Genomic DNA, 17,647 nt, shown 5'->3' with positions numbered 1-17,647 from the left:
TTAACCAGCGAGACATGAAAAAAGTTTCTGACTCCTAAACCTGACGAGTTGGTCCGAAGCGGGAGATCTAGCAGCACACGTTCTTTGTTGAGGCGAAGACAAGCCATTAGAAAATTCTCTAGCAGAATTATATCTCAGATAACCAATGTTCTCTGCATGATGATCAACCACTTTTTGCATTGAATTAGTTGAAGGTTCCTGCACGTAATAGCCATGGCCTTGGGTTTGAGGGTAGAACTCGGGCACGTTCATTAGAGCAGCACCTGAAGAAAGACAATGATATTGCCTCCGAGTTTTGCGTTTCTTGATTGCTCTATAAACCAGAGGCAGAAGACCCTCCATCTATGACACAAAACAAAAAAAAACGTTTATTAGTTATGCTTCTTGTTTTGGTTCAGTCGTGGGAATTGGCCAAAAGGGTATATAGAGAAAATCAGAAAATATTCGGTTGAATTTGGCTATTGTGTTATCCTGGGTTAGGTAGGTTTTGGTTTTTATAACTATTATCTTATGACACGTTTTTGTGCCACATAGAGCGTGTAGCACAGCAATATGAGATTTGACTCAACCCGCACCAACGCATGCCAATAGAACAATCCAAATGCTGTTCCAGGAGGAGGCTGCCCAATTTTTATTTTCACAACAATTTGACTTTTATGCAGTTCATTTCAGAATGACAAAATGTATGATCATGTAGAGTTGTGTGTAGAAAAACAACTAGTTTTATTTTATTCCAAACCAACCACTACTATCCATAAAAGCCTCCACAGGTTGTGATGTGGACCGATTCTTCAAGCCTTTCAAATAAACTTCACAGGCACAAAATTGTTTCAACTTAATTGGTATAAATTATTTTTATTTAACCATAGTTATTTCGAATTTGAATTATAAATATATAATTTTAAATATTTAAGGAGAAAATTTTGTTGTTTGAAATGATTTTATCTAATTTGGACAAAATTATCTTTAATAAAAGATGTCGTGGAGTATAAAAAATAAAAGATAAACACCCTATGGTCCTAATATAAGTAAAGGACGATGACATGTATACATTTAATGTTTTATCTTATGTCACAAGTAATCTGATGTTTATCGATATAATATATATATATATATATATATATATATATATAACAATAGTTCTATTCATGCGTTATTAATTTCATAGAATTAAAAATTACTTTTCCTTCTCAGAGAAGTATTATATTATAGTAATTTCATATTGGATGGTATGAGATTTAAATACTACTTATATAACATATATATAATGATATCAGATTGTATAAAATATCTTCATGTATCCCTGTCTGTAATTAATTTTGGATACTTAAGAGAAATAATAATGGACAGTAATTATATATGAAAATTATTGCATTGTGGAGTATACAATTATCAAACAAACTGCTATGAAGAAAATATCATAAAAAAAGGTATGGAATAATATTTTTTTTTAAGTATTGTATATATGTTACTAGCTTCTCGAAAATATTTTTATTCATTTTTTACATTTTGTTATAAGAGATGCAAATGAGAAATATTAACTTTTTTTTTTTTTCATGGGTGATCTGCATCTTAATTAGGAAAGAGTCACAACATCCTTTCTTCTTCTTTTTTTTGTTGCTAATAGTCAAGATCCTTTCTAACCTTGAGACAACATTCATTTCCTTACTCAAGGGCACGTAAAATATCTGTACAAGGAACTCTTGCAAAATGATAAGATTGCATACAAGGAACTTACTGTGAAATATGATTTTATTTTCACTTCAGATAAACCATATATCGCTGGGGAATGCAATTACATCTCATGTAACTTTTGTTGTTGTTGAGATTCGGAGCCTAAGCCCAAAGAAAACAACAAGCAACGATCTTATCTACACGTATAAGATTCTGTGGGGTGGGAACGGTCCGAATTTTGATAGAATAAAATGGTCATTTTCAACGTAGTTTGGTAGCTTTGAAATGAAATAGTTTTTCAAATCATTTGTTGTTTGGTACACATCAATGCGTAAGGAACTATTATGGTTAATCTAACAATGAAAGATTGAAGTAGAATTCACATTCTCTTATATAATTATATTCTAACTCAACCTTAGAAAACCGGCTTGTAAGGTAAGGACTAATTTCTAGTCGATGTGGGACTTGAGTTTTTCCCAATACACCCCCTCACGTCCAGTACTATTGGGCTTGGTACGTGGATAAATGGTGAGTGACCCTTTTTAATGATTTAGGATAGGTGAGACTTGGGTTTTTCCCAATACGCCCCCTCATGTCTATGAGGCATGCATCAATGGTGGGTGACCCATTTTTAAATTGGATCTAAATGGCTCTGATACCATGTTAGAATAGTGAATTTAAACTTAACTCAACCTTACAAAATCGACTTGTAAGGTGAGGGTTGTTTTCCACTTATATGTTATTCAATTGCTTAATCTCTAGTCGATGTATGACTTGAGTTTTTCCCAATACACTCCCTCACGTCCAGTACTATTGGGCTTGGTACGTGGATAAATGGTGGGTGACCCTTTTTAATGATCTAGGATAGGTGAGACTTGAGTTTTTCCCAATATATTCGAATCTTAAAAAAAAAAAATTAAATTGACAATGTAAATATAGTATCCTTGTATTATCTCTTTCGTAGTTAGAGAGGACTTTATCTGACTCTTTCCCAAGACGCCAGGTTCAATGCTTTTATTGATCCCCTCAATTTAAAAGGAAACATGTCTCTAGTTTGTGTTGCAAAAGATTAATAAAGTAATAAAATACATGATTGTATTAATTTATTTAAAGACTAAAGATGTTAAGATTGTATCTATAATATACGTATATTATAGAAAACAGTGATGAAGAACAGCCGGAAGTACTCGTGTGATAATCCTAAAGGTAGAAAGAGATAAAGTTGAATAATGCATGGATTAAATATATATTATAATAAATCAGATAAAAATAATTTATTAATCTATTTAGATTTATTAAAAATTTACATAAAATTCAATCTATTCAATTCACTTAATATAAAAAATTCATTCAATCTATCGGTTAACAATTTTTTTTTATAGATGGATATTCAATCTATCCATAAAAATAATGTTTTGAAAATTATATAATTTTTATTTATTTGAAATTTTTTATTTTTTATAAGTCATTATATTTTTATATAGTCTTCTAAAATTTACAATTTTTTTTTATGTCAGAATAGTTTTTAAAAATTTCAATCCAATAAATATCTCATATGTAATCCAATGGATTATGAAAAATTGGTGGATGAATCATTAACCATCCATAAAATTAAATGAATGAATTTGATTCGATCTATTTTTTTTTATTGTAATAGATGAATATTAAATAATTTACTTCTAGATGGGTCACATGAATGATAAATAAAAATATTCATTTGTCATTCTTTAAAAGAGAGAAGAGAAAAATGAGAGAGAGAAAAAAATTGATAAACCTATAGGTAGAAAATAGGGGAGGGGGGATAAGAGAAAGAAAAGAAAAAAAGACACTGACACACCTTTAATAACATACACGATGAAAAGAGAGAGAAAAAAGAATGAAGTTAATAAGAGAGTATAAATCATATATATATATATATATATATATATATATATATATGAAAAGTGAAAGATAAGAGGGTGCAATATAGAATAATCCAAGGACAATTAATATTAATGTAACATTAATTATTTTTACTTTGGTTTTCATTTATTTTAAATCTAAATCACACTCTAGTTTTGTAAATAAGCTAAAAAAATCAGATAGGTATTGGTCTTCATAATTTAACTAATTTGATCTTATTTAATTTTACTATAAGTTTGTTTGTTTGAACTTTTTTTAAAGAATTTCTTTTTAATTATATATATATATTATTTTTTTGATGGGTTTGTTTAAACTTTTTTTTAAAGTAATTTTCTATTCTTTTAAGTAATATAATGACCCGTTATGATTATCACACTTATGGATTACAACTACTAACAGTGAAATATTCTCATGTCGAAGAATATAGGCTCTAAGTAATTGGATATGCACATTTTAACATGTATGTAAACATAAAAAACTAAAAATGACTATACAAATATATATAATATATGTACACTTATCCGGTATAAAAAAAAAGAATAAAACCTTATGTACCAGTCAAAACACAACTACACAACCATAAAAGTAGTTATCAACTACGTTGCCAATCAAAACATGGCCTACCAATAGCTCCACAAACTCTCTCTAGCTAATCCTGCTCTACTTTCATGAAAACCATGATCATCACAGTCCATACCACATGGAAAACACACAAGGATAAGCTAAATCTTAAAAACATACAAGTATAGGAATAAAATATGTATACTATTCACCCACATGTAAACCTTCAAACCAACAACATCACAAGGTTCATATCATACACCAATCCTTAAAACAACAACCAGTTTGAAAGCTACACACCAAACAATGAAACTCACACCAAGTAATTATCATACAGTAAGTTGTTCAACCAACGTGTATGAACACACCAATCAACAAAACATCATATGCATATACCCCAATTAATGCGTCGTCACACATTCACCTATGGAAATCTCTTAATACACTTGAGTAGTCTAAGTGACTTGACCCTACCGAATCAACCCTGATCACTTTCACACCATGTGTCTATTGGATCCACAATTAAAATGGGATACCAATCCCTCATCTGATTTATTGGGTGTCACCACTTACACTGAAAAAGTTTGATTCCATAGATAAAAATAATATAGCTGGGTATAGACATACCACAACCTTTACATACTTTACTAAGTCACATATGGAGTTAGCTCACTTATTATTCATAAGAAACCACACAACCTTTTCAACACTTAGTTAAGGGTGATAGCCCTTAACTTCATATCTTACTCTACATTGACTAAGGACCTAGAGGAGACTCAATAAAATTAATTCCAAGAGTTTCACACCTACTTAATGAGGGTTTTCAACAATCAGCCTCCTAAAGCATCAAAACAAGATTCCCTATATGGGATCTTCACTTTCTAAATAACATTCTTTCTTTTAGTTATAAGTCAATCAACATGTTTTAATACCCGCAACATTTTTAGCATCAACACCTCAACATGTATCTTCTATATACATTATCCCAAGTCAATGCATGTAGAAATCAAATCACATCAATCATGTATAGATACCAATGGTTAACACCTCAAACAAGAATAACACACCAATGCTTAATAATTTATCCAAATATAACATATCAATGCTCAACAATTCATTCAACAATAGCTTACCAATGTTTATTCAACACTCCTACCATGTAACTTATAGCATATCAATCATATAAAACATATTAATGTTTATCACCATTTAAACTATACAAATATAACATATCAATGCTTATTATCACCACTCTACATACAACATATATTCATCATCATTAAGCAATAAAACAACTCCAACAACAAGTGTCATCACCCAACCTATCCATCAGGTAAATAACCAACTCAATTGAAAAAAGAAAAATATTTGACTAAGTCTCCACGTTGAGCGTGAAATCTCACGCTCAACCTCATGCTTCTAGAGAGTTATATAAGAAAATTTCAAGTTCTCATGTTGAGCATGAAATCTCACACTCAACGTCAACCTCTTAGAGGCTCACCCAGGTTTCATGTTAAACGTAAAACTCATGCTCAGCCTCAATCACGCTAAACGTGAAATCTCATGCTCAACCTTAGTCTTTTAGAGACATTTCCCAATCCTCATGTTGAGCGTCAAAATCCATGCTCAGCCTTAAAACTCAAAATTTTCAACATCAATGAAGAACATCCCTAACAACCATGAATACCACCCAACCTCCAAATTCGTTCAACTTATGCAATAATCCATGCATGCAACCCCAAAATCTTCCAATTCGAACAACATACAACTTAGAAATCAAAGAAAAATACACAAGCATCAACAACACCTTAAGAAATCATCAATTTCTCAACTTTTCATTAAGAACATAAAACCCCAAATCCCCTTGTCACCCATTTTGACTTGATTAACACAACCATAAATCTCTAGGGAATTCAAGCAACATGCACAAACAAATTTATAAATGATTAAGTTCTAGCTTCCCTTACCTTGATTCCAAGCTTCCGCAATAAGGAGAGGAAGAAGGAGATGATAGAAAATGGAAGAGAAGAACTTTAAGCTTCGAGGAAGCTTCGAAACAAACCCACTTTAATTATTGGTTTCAAGTGCTCTAAATGTCCCTAGCAACAAAAACCACAACTCTAATGCTCCTAGGAATCTAAGGAGAGAAGAAAACAACTAAAAAAAATGTAGTCTATCTACCACCACCAACATACTAAAAATTATCCTCTCAACAACATAATATTACAAGAATCAACTCCTATCTATATTTTAAAAATTAATTTTTTAAAAGCACTTATTTACAGATATTTATTTTTAAATTTAAATAGACAGATTCTATATCTATAATACTTTTCATTTAATTAAACGTTTTATTTCTAATAATTCATTTTTCTCCTTGATACCTAGTTATAATGAAAAGTAGTTTAAAAAAAATATTTTTCAAATAAAATTGATAAGATTAAATGATACTAACTAACTTTAACTCAATTTTTTTCCCATTATATGAGACCGAAAAGAGTAAAAATATTCGAACTCTTTATTTCTTCTTAAAGTGAAGATCGTTAAAGCTCAAACATACTATCTCGAGTTTACAGTATAAATAAAGAATCCGTATGGTAATTGTATGTTAGGTCATAAGGATAAAACACCTCACACTAAATTAAAAGAAAAAATAAATCAGGTTAACAAGCTGGGAATTTTTTTCAGGAATAATACTTTTTAAAAAAAAAAATGCCCAAATAGAACCTGTCAGCCATTATTTACAGGACTAGAACGTTTCACTGTGGAGAGGCTTAGAATTTGGTTTGCCAGTAACCGAATTCTGACCTCTTCCATCGTCGGTGTCGTGTAATTTTGTTGTCGGAATTTACTTATCAGGTTTTATATATATATATATATATATATATATATATATATATATATATATATATATATATATATATTTTGTGTTTTGGATAAAGTTATATTAATTAAAAAAGAAATTAACATATATATAAAAAATTTAAAAATATGTAAGAATTAAATAAAATTTGTTTATTAATATTTAATAAAAGTAATTTAAAATTATAGTTTAATAAATTAAAAATCTAATAAGTTATAATTTAAATAAATATTTTTAATAAGTTATATTTAAAGTAAATTTCAAATTTAATAAATAATAATTTAGTTAGTTATATTTATAATAAATTTCAAATTTAATAAATAATAATTATAATGTTATATTTATAATAAATTAGGAATTTAATAAATAATATTTTTAATAAGTTCTTTTCATAATAAATTAGAAATTTAATAAATAATAATTATAATAAGTTATATTTATATGTGTGTGTTTAAAATTTTTAATAATATATATAAGCTAAATATCTTTATAATTTGTAAATTTAATAAATTAATATGTTTTAAATATATTGATTATATTTACAATAAAAATTACATTTTTAAGACTTAAAACTCATTATAACAATAAAGATCAATGATGGTGGGAACTAAATGCATGACCAATATTTGGACATGTCTTTCTAGTGTAATTAGGAGTGTGACAATATGAACAATTTTTTACATGATTATGTTATTTTCTAATGTCCATCTTTGTTTTAATCTTGCTGGACTTTGACTCTTGGAAGTTCTATTGAGTTTCGAATTTGGCCACAAAGTTGGACCAGTGTAAGTAGGGCAATAAAGGCTAATAATCTTTATGTTGAAACTCTCCAAACTGTCTTTCTTATACATTTGCAACTTTTTGTAAGGTATATATGAGAGATATGTAACTTTCATAATCGTGATGTGCATGTAAGCATGAAGCGAATACATGCGAGCAAGGAATATAAACTTATTTTATTATAACTTATTAATTATATTAATTATTGACATTATTTATTATTATAATAATATATTATTATAATTCTAACTTATTAAAATTATACATTATTATAAATTTTAAAACACATATATATTAAAATTATTACTTATTAACATTATTAATAATTCATAATTATTAATTATCAAAATTATTAATGTTTTATACACATATATATTTATAATTCATTTTTACACTTTATAACAAAATTTATTTTAAATATATATATATATATATATATATATATATAGAATATTAATATTTTTTACACATATATTTATATGAACATTATAACTTATTAAATTTTTAATTTATTAAAATTTAAATTTACCTTACTTTTTTAAAATTTTATTAAAGAAATATTACATATTTTATAAATTCTTCGAAAACTATAAATTCTTTTCTAAAAATATTTCAAATTAATTAAAAAAAATTGCTCAGAATTCGGTTCTTTCGGAACCGAATTCCGGCAGCTGAAACGAACTCAGGCAGCCATGAAGGAGGTCAGAATTCGGTTTACAAGAAACTAAATTCTAATCCAACCAAATTCTGATTCTCAATAGTGAACCGTTCTAGTGCTGTAAATAATGCTCGAGAGGTTCTATTTGGGGAAATTTATTTTAAAAAAAAAATTATTCCTGAAAAAATTTAACAGGCCGGCCCTAATAAAATTCAAGCTAAAGTGACTTAAAATACGTTTGGACGTGATGTTGATAACCCATTTAACTCATTAAGTCATTACAAGTAGCCCACTGATTTGACCAACACATTAGTTTTAAAAAATATATATACGTAAGTCAACATGGCTTGCTGAAAGAAAATAATCCAATGTGAGTGAGAGAGATCAGAAAGGAGGGCATGGTGAAGAACATGTGTCGTAGAGAAGTAGTCACAGAGTGGACACGTGGTAGCGGTGACACAAACAACTTCCACTTTACCATCACCGTAACTTGCTACCACGTTCTTCTTGCAGCTCTTCTGCTTCTCCACTTTGCTCACTCTTCCAACTCCTCCTCGCCATCTCCAACTTTTTCTTTCAACGGAAACCATACAAACATGGTACTTTAGTTTACTCGCTTTTCCTAGCCAAGTTAGTTTCTTCCGGTTGCATTACATATTTGGAAATCAATTTCGTGGACGCAGAAGCCATTTTTTTCAGCTTCAGCCAAAATCAATTTTGTGATGAAAAAAACCCAAACATTTATTCAACAGGAAGAATCACGTTTTTGCACAAAAATACGCGCGTCTAGATCTCCAATCGCGTATCCAAACACGCTATAGTCGCATAATAAGACGTCTTCATTCTCAACAAATGAATTCAATTCTATGTGCTTTTACTGCTTTAGCCCTCGCCAGTTGCATTTTTTATATTTCATGATTGTATCCACAGCAGGGGAATGAAACTAATAGATTGAGTTTCTTTCATTTCTTACCCTTTTATATATTGTCCGAGAAAAATACAATGCTTTTCTTGTATCCCCTGACGAATGTACCACAGGTGATGACCATAAAAAGAATATGGAAAATATTCTGTGAGAAATTGCAGGTTAGTTTCTGTTTGCTTAATTATGATGAATATGGGCAGTTAGTCCATTTCACTTGGTTTTAGACGATATAACCAATAAATTTATTTGACTAACTTGAAAATTGAAATGTTAGCGACGCACTCTCTTTAGCTAATCTTTTAGCTCACTTTGTACTATTGGATAGTGTTATGTAAGACCCACTAAATATGGAACAATGCTTGCATCATTTAGTGAGTCCTATATGCATTTCACCCCTTGGTAGAGAAATAGTGATGGCTATAGTGTGTTTAGCGCATTTATCTTGTGACTAATTCAATAACAATGTGATCAAATGTAACGTTGATTTTGTGCCCAAAGTGCTGGCTCTATGTGTTGGAGACTTGTAACCAATCCCACAGAGGGGGTGTTACTGATAGGAATGTTAGCAACACTCTTTTGAAGATTGAACACATTTTTTCTTATTACATCAAATTTATTGAAAAATTATAAAATTTTGTGAGTTCCACATTTTACATAAGGAACTTCTCTCGTGGTTTTGTGGTTATCATAAATTTCAAACAATAGTAGAAAATGTATAAGAGTGTGTTGCTAGCACTCTTTTTCCTTTAATACTTGTTATTTTCATGATGTCCATTTTTTTGTTTTGCAATCAACCAGGGAAGTAAAAACCAAAGTCAATTATCATTGAAGAAATGTAATGTTTCCAGCCTAGGATGTTTCTTAGGACAATTTGATGCCAACTTCTTCAAGGAAAAACAGGTATTTTCGTTGATTTGCGAGTTTGTTGTTACAATGATGCTTGGCGGTAGGGTGACTAATTCTGTTCCTTTTAGATTGGGGAGATTGCTGAGGGTGCAAATGAATTCAATCTTCCAATCATAAAAGCCAATCGAAAACTTGTAGCTTCTGAGAATGGAGGGCTGCATTATCCTTCTCCTTTAGTTTTCAATGCTGGTTGGAACTATCAACCAGTTCATCATGAAAGTAAAAGGTTCAACTATCCTTCCATCTTCAGGATACAGAGACCTGAATCTGAAGAAGATATCGCCTTTATGAGTGTAAGTGATCCATCGTTGCTGACACAACTAATTTGACTTTGATTATATCTGATATAAACATTTTAACATGTGTTACTATTTCATAAATTCCTTTTTTCTCCCATGTTTCAAACCAGGTTCTTGAGTTAGGTGAACTCATCAAAACAAAACAAATTACATCTCAGGAGCTTACACAAATATTCTTGCGGAGATTGAAAAAGTAGTGCTAGTATTGGAATGCTAACTTCTAGCGTAACAGTGTCTTGTGCTGTGTTTTTGGTGACTTGAATTCAAGTATTTCAAACATATCTTCCTGATTAACTATATCATGTGGAATGAACACCAGGTACAATCCTACTCTTGAAGCTGTAGTCACTTATACTGAAGAGTTGGCACAGGAGCAAGCAAAAGAAGCAGACAAGTTGCTTAGCAATGGAGTCTATCTGGGTAGTTATTTTTCTCTGAGCATGTAAACATTCAAAAGTGTTTTGTTTTGAATTTATTTACCTTCCACTTACTGCACTTTAGTTTTAGAACCATCCCTCCCAGCATCATAAATATAAGATTCCTATACATCCTGAACAAGATATATAAGCAAAATTACTTTTACAGGGTACAACACCATTACAGGATTAACTATAATTTAGGTCATTCTATTGCATACCTTGTAATAGACTTCATTCTGTTACAATACTGTATTTTTAAGATTAGAAAGTTGTCACCTTCAACTTTCTTTCAGGCTGAACTTTATATGCTGAGTCACTATTTTAAATTAAAATTGATCTTCATTGAAGGGCCTCTTCACGGGATTCCTTATGGATTGAAGGACATAATATCAGTGCCCAAATACAAAACTACCTGGGGATCAAAATCATTCAAAAATCAAGTTATTGACATGGAAGCTTGGGTCTATAAAAGGTAATGTCTATGCCAAATGTAAATCTACAACCAGAAATTATGTTTATGGCTACAATTGTGTATAGTTGATGATATTGATCAACACAGGTTAAAGTCTGCTGGGGCTGTTCTTGTTGCAAAGCTTGTTTCTGGATCATTGGCATATGATGATATCTGGTTTGGTGGCAGAACTAGGAACCCATGGAATATTGAGGAATTTTCTACGGGGTCATCTGCTGGACCTGCAGCAAGCACCTCAGCAGGTACTTTTCAGAGGTTATCTTCCATTATTGCTTTCACTTTTTTTTTGGTCTAGTTTCATTTTTTAGTCTGTGCCTGCTCATATTAGATCATCTTTATAAGTCCTTTCCATTGTATAGTTTATTTTATCAATTACTGGTCAGAATATGCTTAAATTTTATTTTATTTTATTTTAGTTTTAGTTTTAGTTTCCTTTATATAAGTGATTCATTTGTGTTATTCAACTAAGTGATTTTGTTTATTGCATTACAGGTATGGTTCCATTTGCATTTGGTTCAGAAACTGCTGGATCCATAACTTATCCTGCAGCTAGATGTGGAGTGACGGCATTGCGTCCAACTTTTGGTACTATTGGTCGAAGTGGTGTAATGAGCATTTCAGAAAGCTTGGTAAAACCCAAATTATCCCTTGTTTTTGTAGGATGTTGTGAATGTTAAACTTACATGTAATCTTTCGATTCTTTCCACTAGGATAAGCTTGGCCCTTTCTGTAGATCTGCAATTGATTGTGCTATTATTCTGGATATCGTTCGGGGAAAAGATCTTGATGATCCCTCATCAAAAGATAGCTCCCTTGATGATCCATTCCTTGTTGACATTACTAATTTGACTGTTGGATATCTTGATGATGCTGAAATGGAGGTTAGTCATCCAAGTAGTTTCTCTCGGATATGTGGTTCAAGCTTTGGCATTATATATTGCCAAATTCCATGAAGACATTTGCATTTCTTGAATGTTGTTAGGACAAGACATGAGACTTAAACTTCTTTTGCCATGACATCGCAGGTTGTTCATGTTCTTGCATCAAAGGGGGTCAAGATGGTCCCTTTCAAACTGAATTACACAGTTGATTCTGTTCAAGGTATCTTAAATTTCACAATGGATGTTGACATGCTGGCCCACTTTGATGAGTGGCAACGCTCAGGCGAGGATAATGAGTATGAAGCCCAAGATCAATGGCCCACTGAACTACGCCGTGCTCGTATAATTCCAGCAGTGGACTATATACAGGTCATTTATTTGGTTCCCTTGAATTAAAATACAACATATTTTATAATTGCACTTTTTGTCACTTATGTTTCTTGATTTTGTAAATTTTGCCACTCAACTTTTAAAGTCCCACATTTTGTCACCTAACTATCTAAGTTTCACACATTATGTCATTCTGTCAATTGTTGACTTAGTAAGTTAATCTCTAACATGACATATTGATTATTGATGTGACGTGTTGACTCTTGATTGCTGACATAACATGTTGACTGTTAATATCATGTCATCATTTATATGTTTCATAAACATGACATATCAGCACTCAATGTGTTACATTAACTGTCAAAAAACAACAATAGTAATTAACATGAAATGTTTGCAATCAGCTAACAATGTCTGATGGTCAACTAACAAGATGATGAAATGTGTGAAATTTTGAAAGGGCAACTAACAAGATGATGAAATGTATGAAATTTTAAAAGTTAGGTGGCAAAATGTACAATTTCAAAAGTTTGATAATATAATTTGCAAAATCGTATAACATGAATGACAAGAAGTGCGAGTCTAGTTTATTTGAAGAATTTAATTTAAATCAATGATTTGATATCATTCTATTCGTTTCAGATATGATAAGTAGGCATTTGGATAATTATTGTATGCAGGCACAAAGAGCACGGGGAAGGCTAATAAAGGAAATAAGAGAGTCCTTCACTGTGGATGCATTCATTGGCAATGCAACTGATTGGGAGAAAGTTTGCCTAGGAAATCTTGTGGGTTTACCAGTAATTGTAGTGCCAACAGGATTTAAAAATATCTCTGATCCACCACCTGGTGGCACTAAAAGAAGAACCACAATCACCACCGGCATTTATGCTCCCCCTAACCGTGATCACATTGTATGTTTGTGACTGCAATTGTTTAGTGTCTTCTAGATTTTTTACTAGGATAAGCTATGACTTGAAACTTGATCATCAATTTGTCATTGTATACTTAGCTTTCTATTCACTCCTTTCTTTGCAGGCTCTGGCGTTGGCAATGGCTTACCAAGCGGTCAGCAATCACCATAAACAGCGCCCACCTATCAATGATCTCGGGCCGAATGATACCATTTCTGATCAAGTTTCTGTTACTTACCCTCCCAGGGTTTTGGGCTTGGGCCCTTGAGCACTGAGTTAACATGGATGTAATCATTTTTCACATGGGCTTCAAAACAAAGGTAGAGAATATCGAGTTATACGAAATATATCACATTAATCTTTAAATCTACTCTACTCTTATATTGAACTTCACTTTTTTCACTCTCTCAATTATACATTCTCAAGTTTAAAAGGTATATTTTAGATATTAATTTTGCAACTGACCGAAATTATTTAAGCGTGTGTAAGTTTTGGATCGAGAATTGTCAAAAAAACAAAATAATAATAATAAATAAAAACTTGATTTGGAAAAACCGCAAGTGTACAATTATCTTTAATAAAATATTGAATCTATAATAAATGTGTTTTATGGTTATCAATTTATTGTGATTTAAGAAGATAAAATAAGAAATTTTATTTGATTGAAAAGAAAATAATAAAAATAAAATTAAAGATTAAGAGAAAAAGAATTAGTACACACTAATTATAAGAAAAGTTAATATAAAAACGAATTTGAGGATTAGAGTTACTAAAATTATAATTAATGAATTTAAATTGAATACCTAATTATTTAGATTAAATTTTGTTATGGGTGAATTATTCTATTTAACTTTTGAAATGAAAATATTGAGTGTGTTTTAGTTTATATTTTAGTTTGACTAAAATAAACATGTTTGAATATATTGGGAAAGGAATGCCTATTTTGTGTGAGTTCACAGTCTGTGATAAAGATTAGTTATCATTTCTAGTGAATATTTTGTATTATAATCATAATTATAAAAAAAAATATATGAGATAAGAGTTTGTAGTTTATTTATATAAGTTAAGTAAAGTAATTTTAATTAGTTTATAAGTTTTTAGGATTTTTGTTTTTTTTTTCTCTTTATTAATTTTTTTAAAATCATTTTATACTTTTTTTTTAATTTAGAAATCTTTTTGTCTTTTCTAAATCTTATTGGCAAATAAATAAATAATATTTATATTAGTTAAGTAATTAATTTATTAATATTACCATATACTTTTACGTCAATCAATGAATTTTTAAAATTTCAATTTTTAGTTATAAAATTTAAGCTAATTTTATTAAACACACTTAATTATACTAAGTCTCATAGTAAACACACCGGAACTTATGGCGTAATTTTTTTTTTTAATCATTTTTATTATAAATATTGTCTCATACTACTAAATTTTTAGGTGACAGTTTTCTCATTTGAATATTAACAAATTAACATATGATACCGTATATAATTAGTATTATAATATGTGCGATATACAACGTAACCGATTGTTTTATATAATTAAATTTTATAATAAATAAATATTTTTAAATATATAAATTATATTATAATTAAAATTTAGGTTTAAATATATTTTTAATCACTTAAATTTAAGTTAAATTTGTATTTATTTCCTTAAATTTAAAATTAATTTTTCAGTCTTGTAATTTTAAAAAATCTTGTTCTAGTTCTTATAAAAGCTAAAAATAAATAAAATTGAAGCTTATAAGCTATTGGTTGAATTGAAAATGATTGCTAAACTTAGTTGATAAGTGTTGAGGAGAAGGAAAAGACGTCTTGGGATCTATTAACTCTATCTTTGTAGGTCTCTTGCAAGAGTTTCTTAATGAAGATATTGTTGAGAGAATAAAAAATAAGTACAGATGAAGAGACAATTTAGAGTATTTTCAGTGCAAAGTGATTGTGGTGTATCTTTCTAATAAGCATCAGTGTTTATTAACAATTTTCATTGGAATATGACGACTGATAACATGACAGAGAAAATTGTTTAAAAGTAAGTAAGGATTCTTAAATAAGCAACATTGTTTATGTATTAAAAAATAATATTTTTTAGTCTTGGTTCTTTTAACAAACAGTAGAAAACACAAACTAATTCATTAAATAATAATAAAAAAATGCATCATCAATCCTTCATCACCCACAAATAAAATATTAGTCACCTATCATTGTTGTATATTTCTCATGGTTATGTAATTCTTTGCTTTTAATATTTAATATTTTTATACATATTTAATTAATTGTGTTAATTTTATTATTAATTTTAATATGTTAAAATCTTATTTATTATGTTTTATTAAATTAATTAATTATAATAGTTACATTAATTTTTAAGTTGTCAAAAAGTTAAGTGTAAATATAAAATTATAAAAGTATGAGTTGCTTATAAGATTTTACTATTGAAGCAAAAATTATAAAAATATAATGTTAGTTACTTAAGGATAATGTGACATAATAAATTCTATTTAGAGTAAACTAAGAATCTTAATAAATTATTTATAAAAATTATTATTGGAGATGCTCTTAGAAGAGGAAATAATTAGAATACAAGTGTGAGGTAGGATTTGAGTGATTTATAGAGATGAAAAACTAGTGGGTTTGAATGTGGTTAATTTTATCGATAGAGATTAGTTATTGACAAAATCAATTGATATTTCGCATTGATAATATAATTAAAAAATAATAATTGAGTTTTTTTTTTGAAAAGGAGAGTTTTTTTTAAAATTTTTATCACTCTTAACAAGAGTACGAATGAACATGAGAGAGAGTAAGGGGAGTGAAACTTTCCAAAGTAAAAAAAAGTATTTATATATATATATATTGATAATTTATATTGTAACGTGAGGTTTCTTTTAATTATTGATAATTTTTAAATAGATATTAAAATTTAAATAAAACTAAAAATTTAAAAAGAATAATTGAAAGGATAAAAGGTCAAGAAAAACACTTAAAAACACTATTGTTGAATAAAATCACTATCATATATTAAATAAAATAAACTAAAAACACACTCATGTAATATAACTACTTTGATCAATGTATAGGGTTTATAATTTAGTTATTTAGTTATATAAAATAAACATTTATTTTATGTATTACACTACTAATTAAATATCAAAGTAAACATGTTTTATCTTAAAAAAAACGAGTTTAATAATCATGTATAATTAACATAAGAAAGTTTTACATTATTGATAAATCAAAAATCAATATTGATATAATTTTTAAGAGGTGTTTAACATATAACAAATTTTCATATCTGAAAATTAAATATTTATGAAAATTATAAATCTTGAGAAAGAATTATGTCTTTGATTGGTTATAAATATTTTTGAGAATATTTATGAATTTTAATTTACTATATTAAATAAGTAAATAAAAGATAACATAATACTTTATTGTATTAAAAATGATATTTTTTATATTAAAAAAGTTACTTTTCTACCTTCAATATAATTTATTATTAAAATTATATTTTTACTTTAGAAAAATTAATATAGGAATCAAAACTTATTCTTAAATAACAATATTTTTTAGAAACATTATTTTTTAAATAGTAAATCAATCAATATTTTTTATGTCAAATTTTTGAAAAAGTAAAAGTTTTCTTAAAATAATTATGGTAAAAGTCAATAAATTTGCCAAACATTATGGATTGTGATTAGATGAGAGATAATGTAACTTTTACACTAAGAGCAATTTCGATGAGAGTTGCTTGTCCCATGAAACAATTCAAGTCCAATTTCTTGTCATTGGACGACTCTGACCTGACAACATGAGTTGCTTGAAGAAGAAGACAGAGAGTTGCTTTCTCAAGCAACCATTCTTTATCAGACTTCAAGCAGATCTTATTGAACATATTTGGAAACGTTCAAAAATAATAATGATAAAAATTAATTTCGTATAATATTTATGTATTTACTATTACTTTATTTTATTTTTAATATCTACTTATTGTGTATTTTTTCTCATAATTTATTTTCTTTCATTGTAGTGCAATTATCTTTTTTAATAAAAATTTAAAT

General features: G+C 28.7%; 2 protein-coding genes across 3 annotated transcripts; one reads left to right on the top strand and one right to left on the bottom strand.

Annotated features, from left to right (window-relative positions):
* Positions 1–342, bottom strand: LOC109813661 (uncharacterized). The gene has a single exon (XM_020377888.3). The coding sequence runs from the start codon at positions 340–342 to the stop codon at positions 1–3; it is 342 nt and encodes a 113-aa protein (XP_020233477.1).
* An 8,437-nt stretch (positions 343–8,779) lies between these two features.
* On the top strand, positions 8,780–13,995 carry LOC109813702 (Amidase family protein). 2 transcript variants are annotated; one of them, XM_020377942.3, is made up of 13 exons: positions 8,780–9,037; positions 9,477–9,524; positions 10,162–10,263; positions 10,338–10,562; positions 10,679–10,761; positions 10,888–10,988; positions 11,336–11,459; positions 11,547–11,701; positions 11,952–12,088; positions 12,170–12,340; positions 12,485–12,709; positions 13,351–13,584; positions 13,709–13,995. In XM_020377942.3, exons 1-13 carry the CDS (start codon positions 8,837–8,839, stop codon positions 13,850–13,852), a joined length of 1,950 nt encoding a protein of 649 aa, XP_020233531.1. In that variant the 5' UTR covers positions 8,780–8,836; the 3' UTR covers positions 13,853–13,995. The 2 variants fall into 2 exon arrangements, with proteins under 2 accessions (XP_020233531.1, XP_020233532.1); XM_020377943.3 differs by lacking the exon at positions 9,477–9,524 and having other exon boundaries at positions 8,781–9,037.
* The last annotated feature ends 3,652 nt before the right edge of the window (positions 13,996–17,647 follow it).

Source organism: Cajanus cajan, chromosome 2 (assembly GCF_000230855.2).
Source record: "Cajanus cajan strain Asha chromosome 2, NIPB_CcT2T_4, whole genome shotgun sequence".
NCBI lineage: Eukaryota > Viridiplantae > Streptophyta > Magnoliopsida > Fabales > Fabaceae > Cajanus > Cajanus cajan.
Note: the sequence above shows the minus strand (reverse complement) of the source record. Positions and strands in the feature narration are given on the sequence as shown.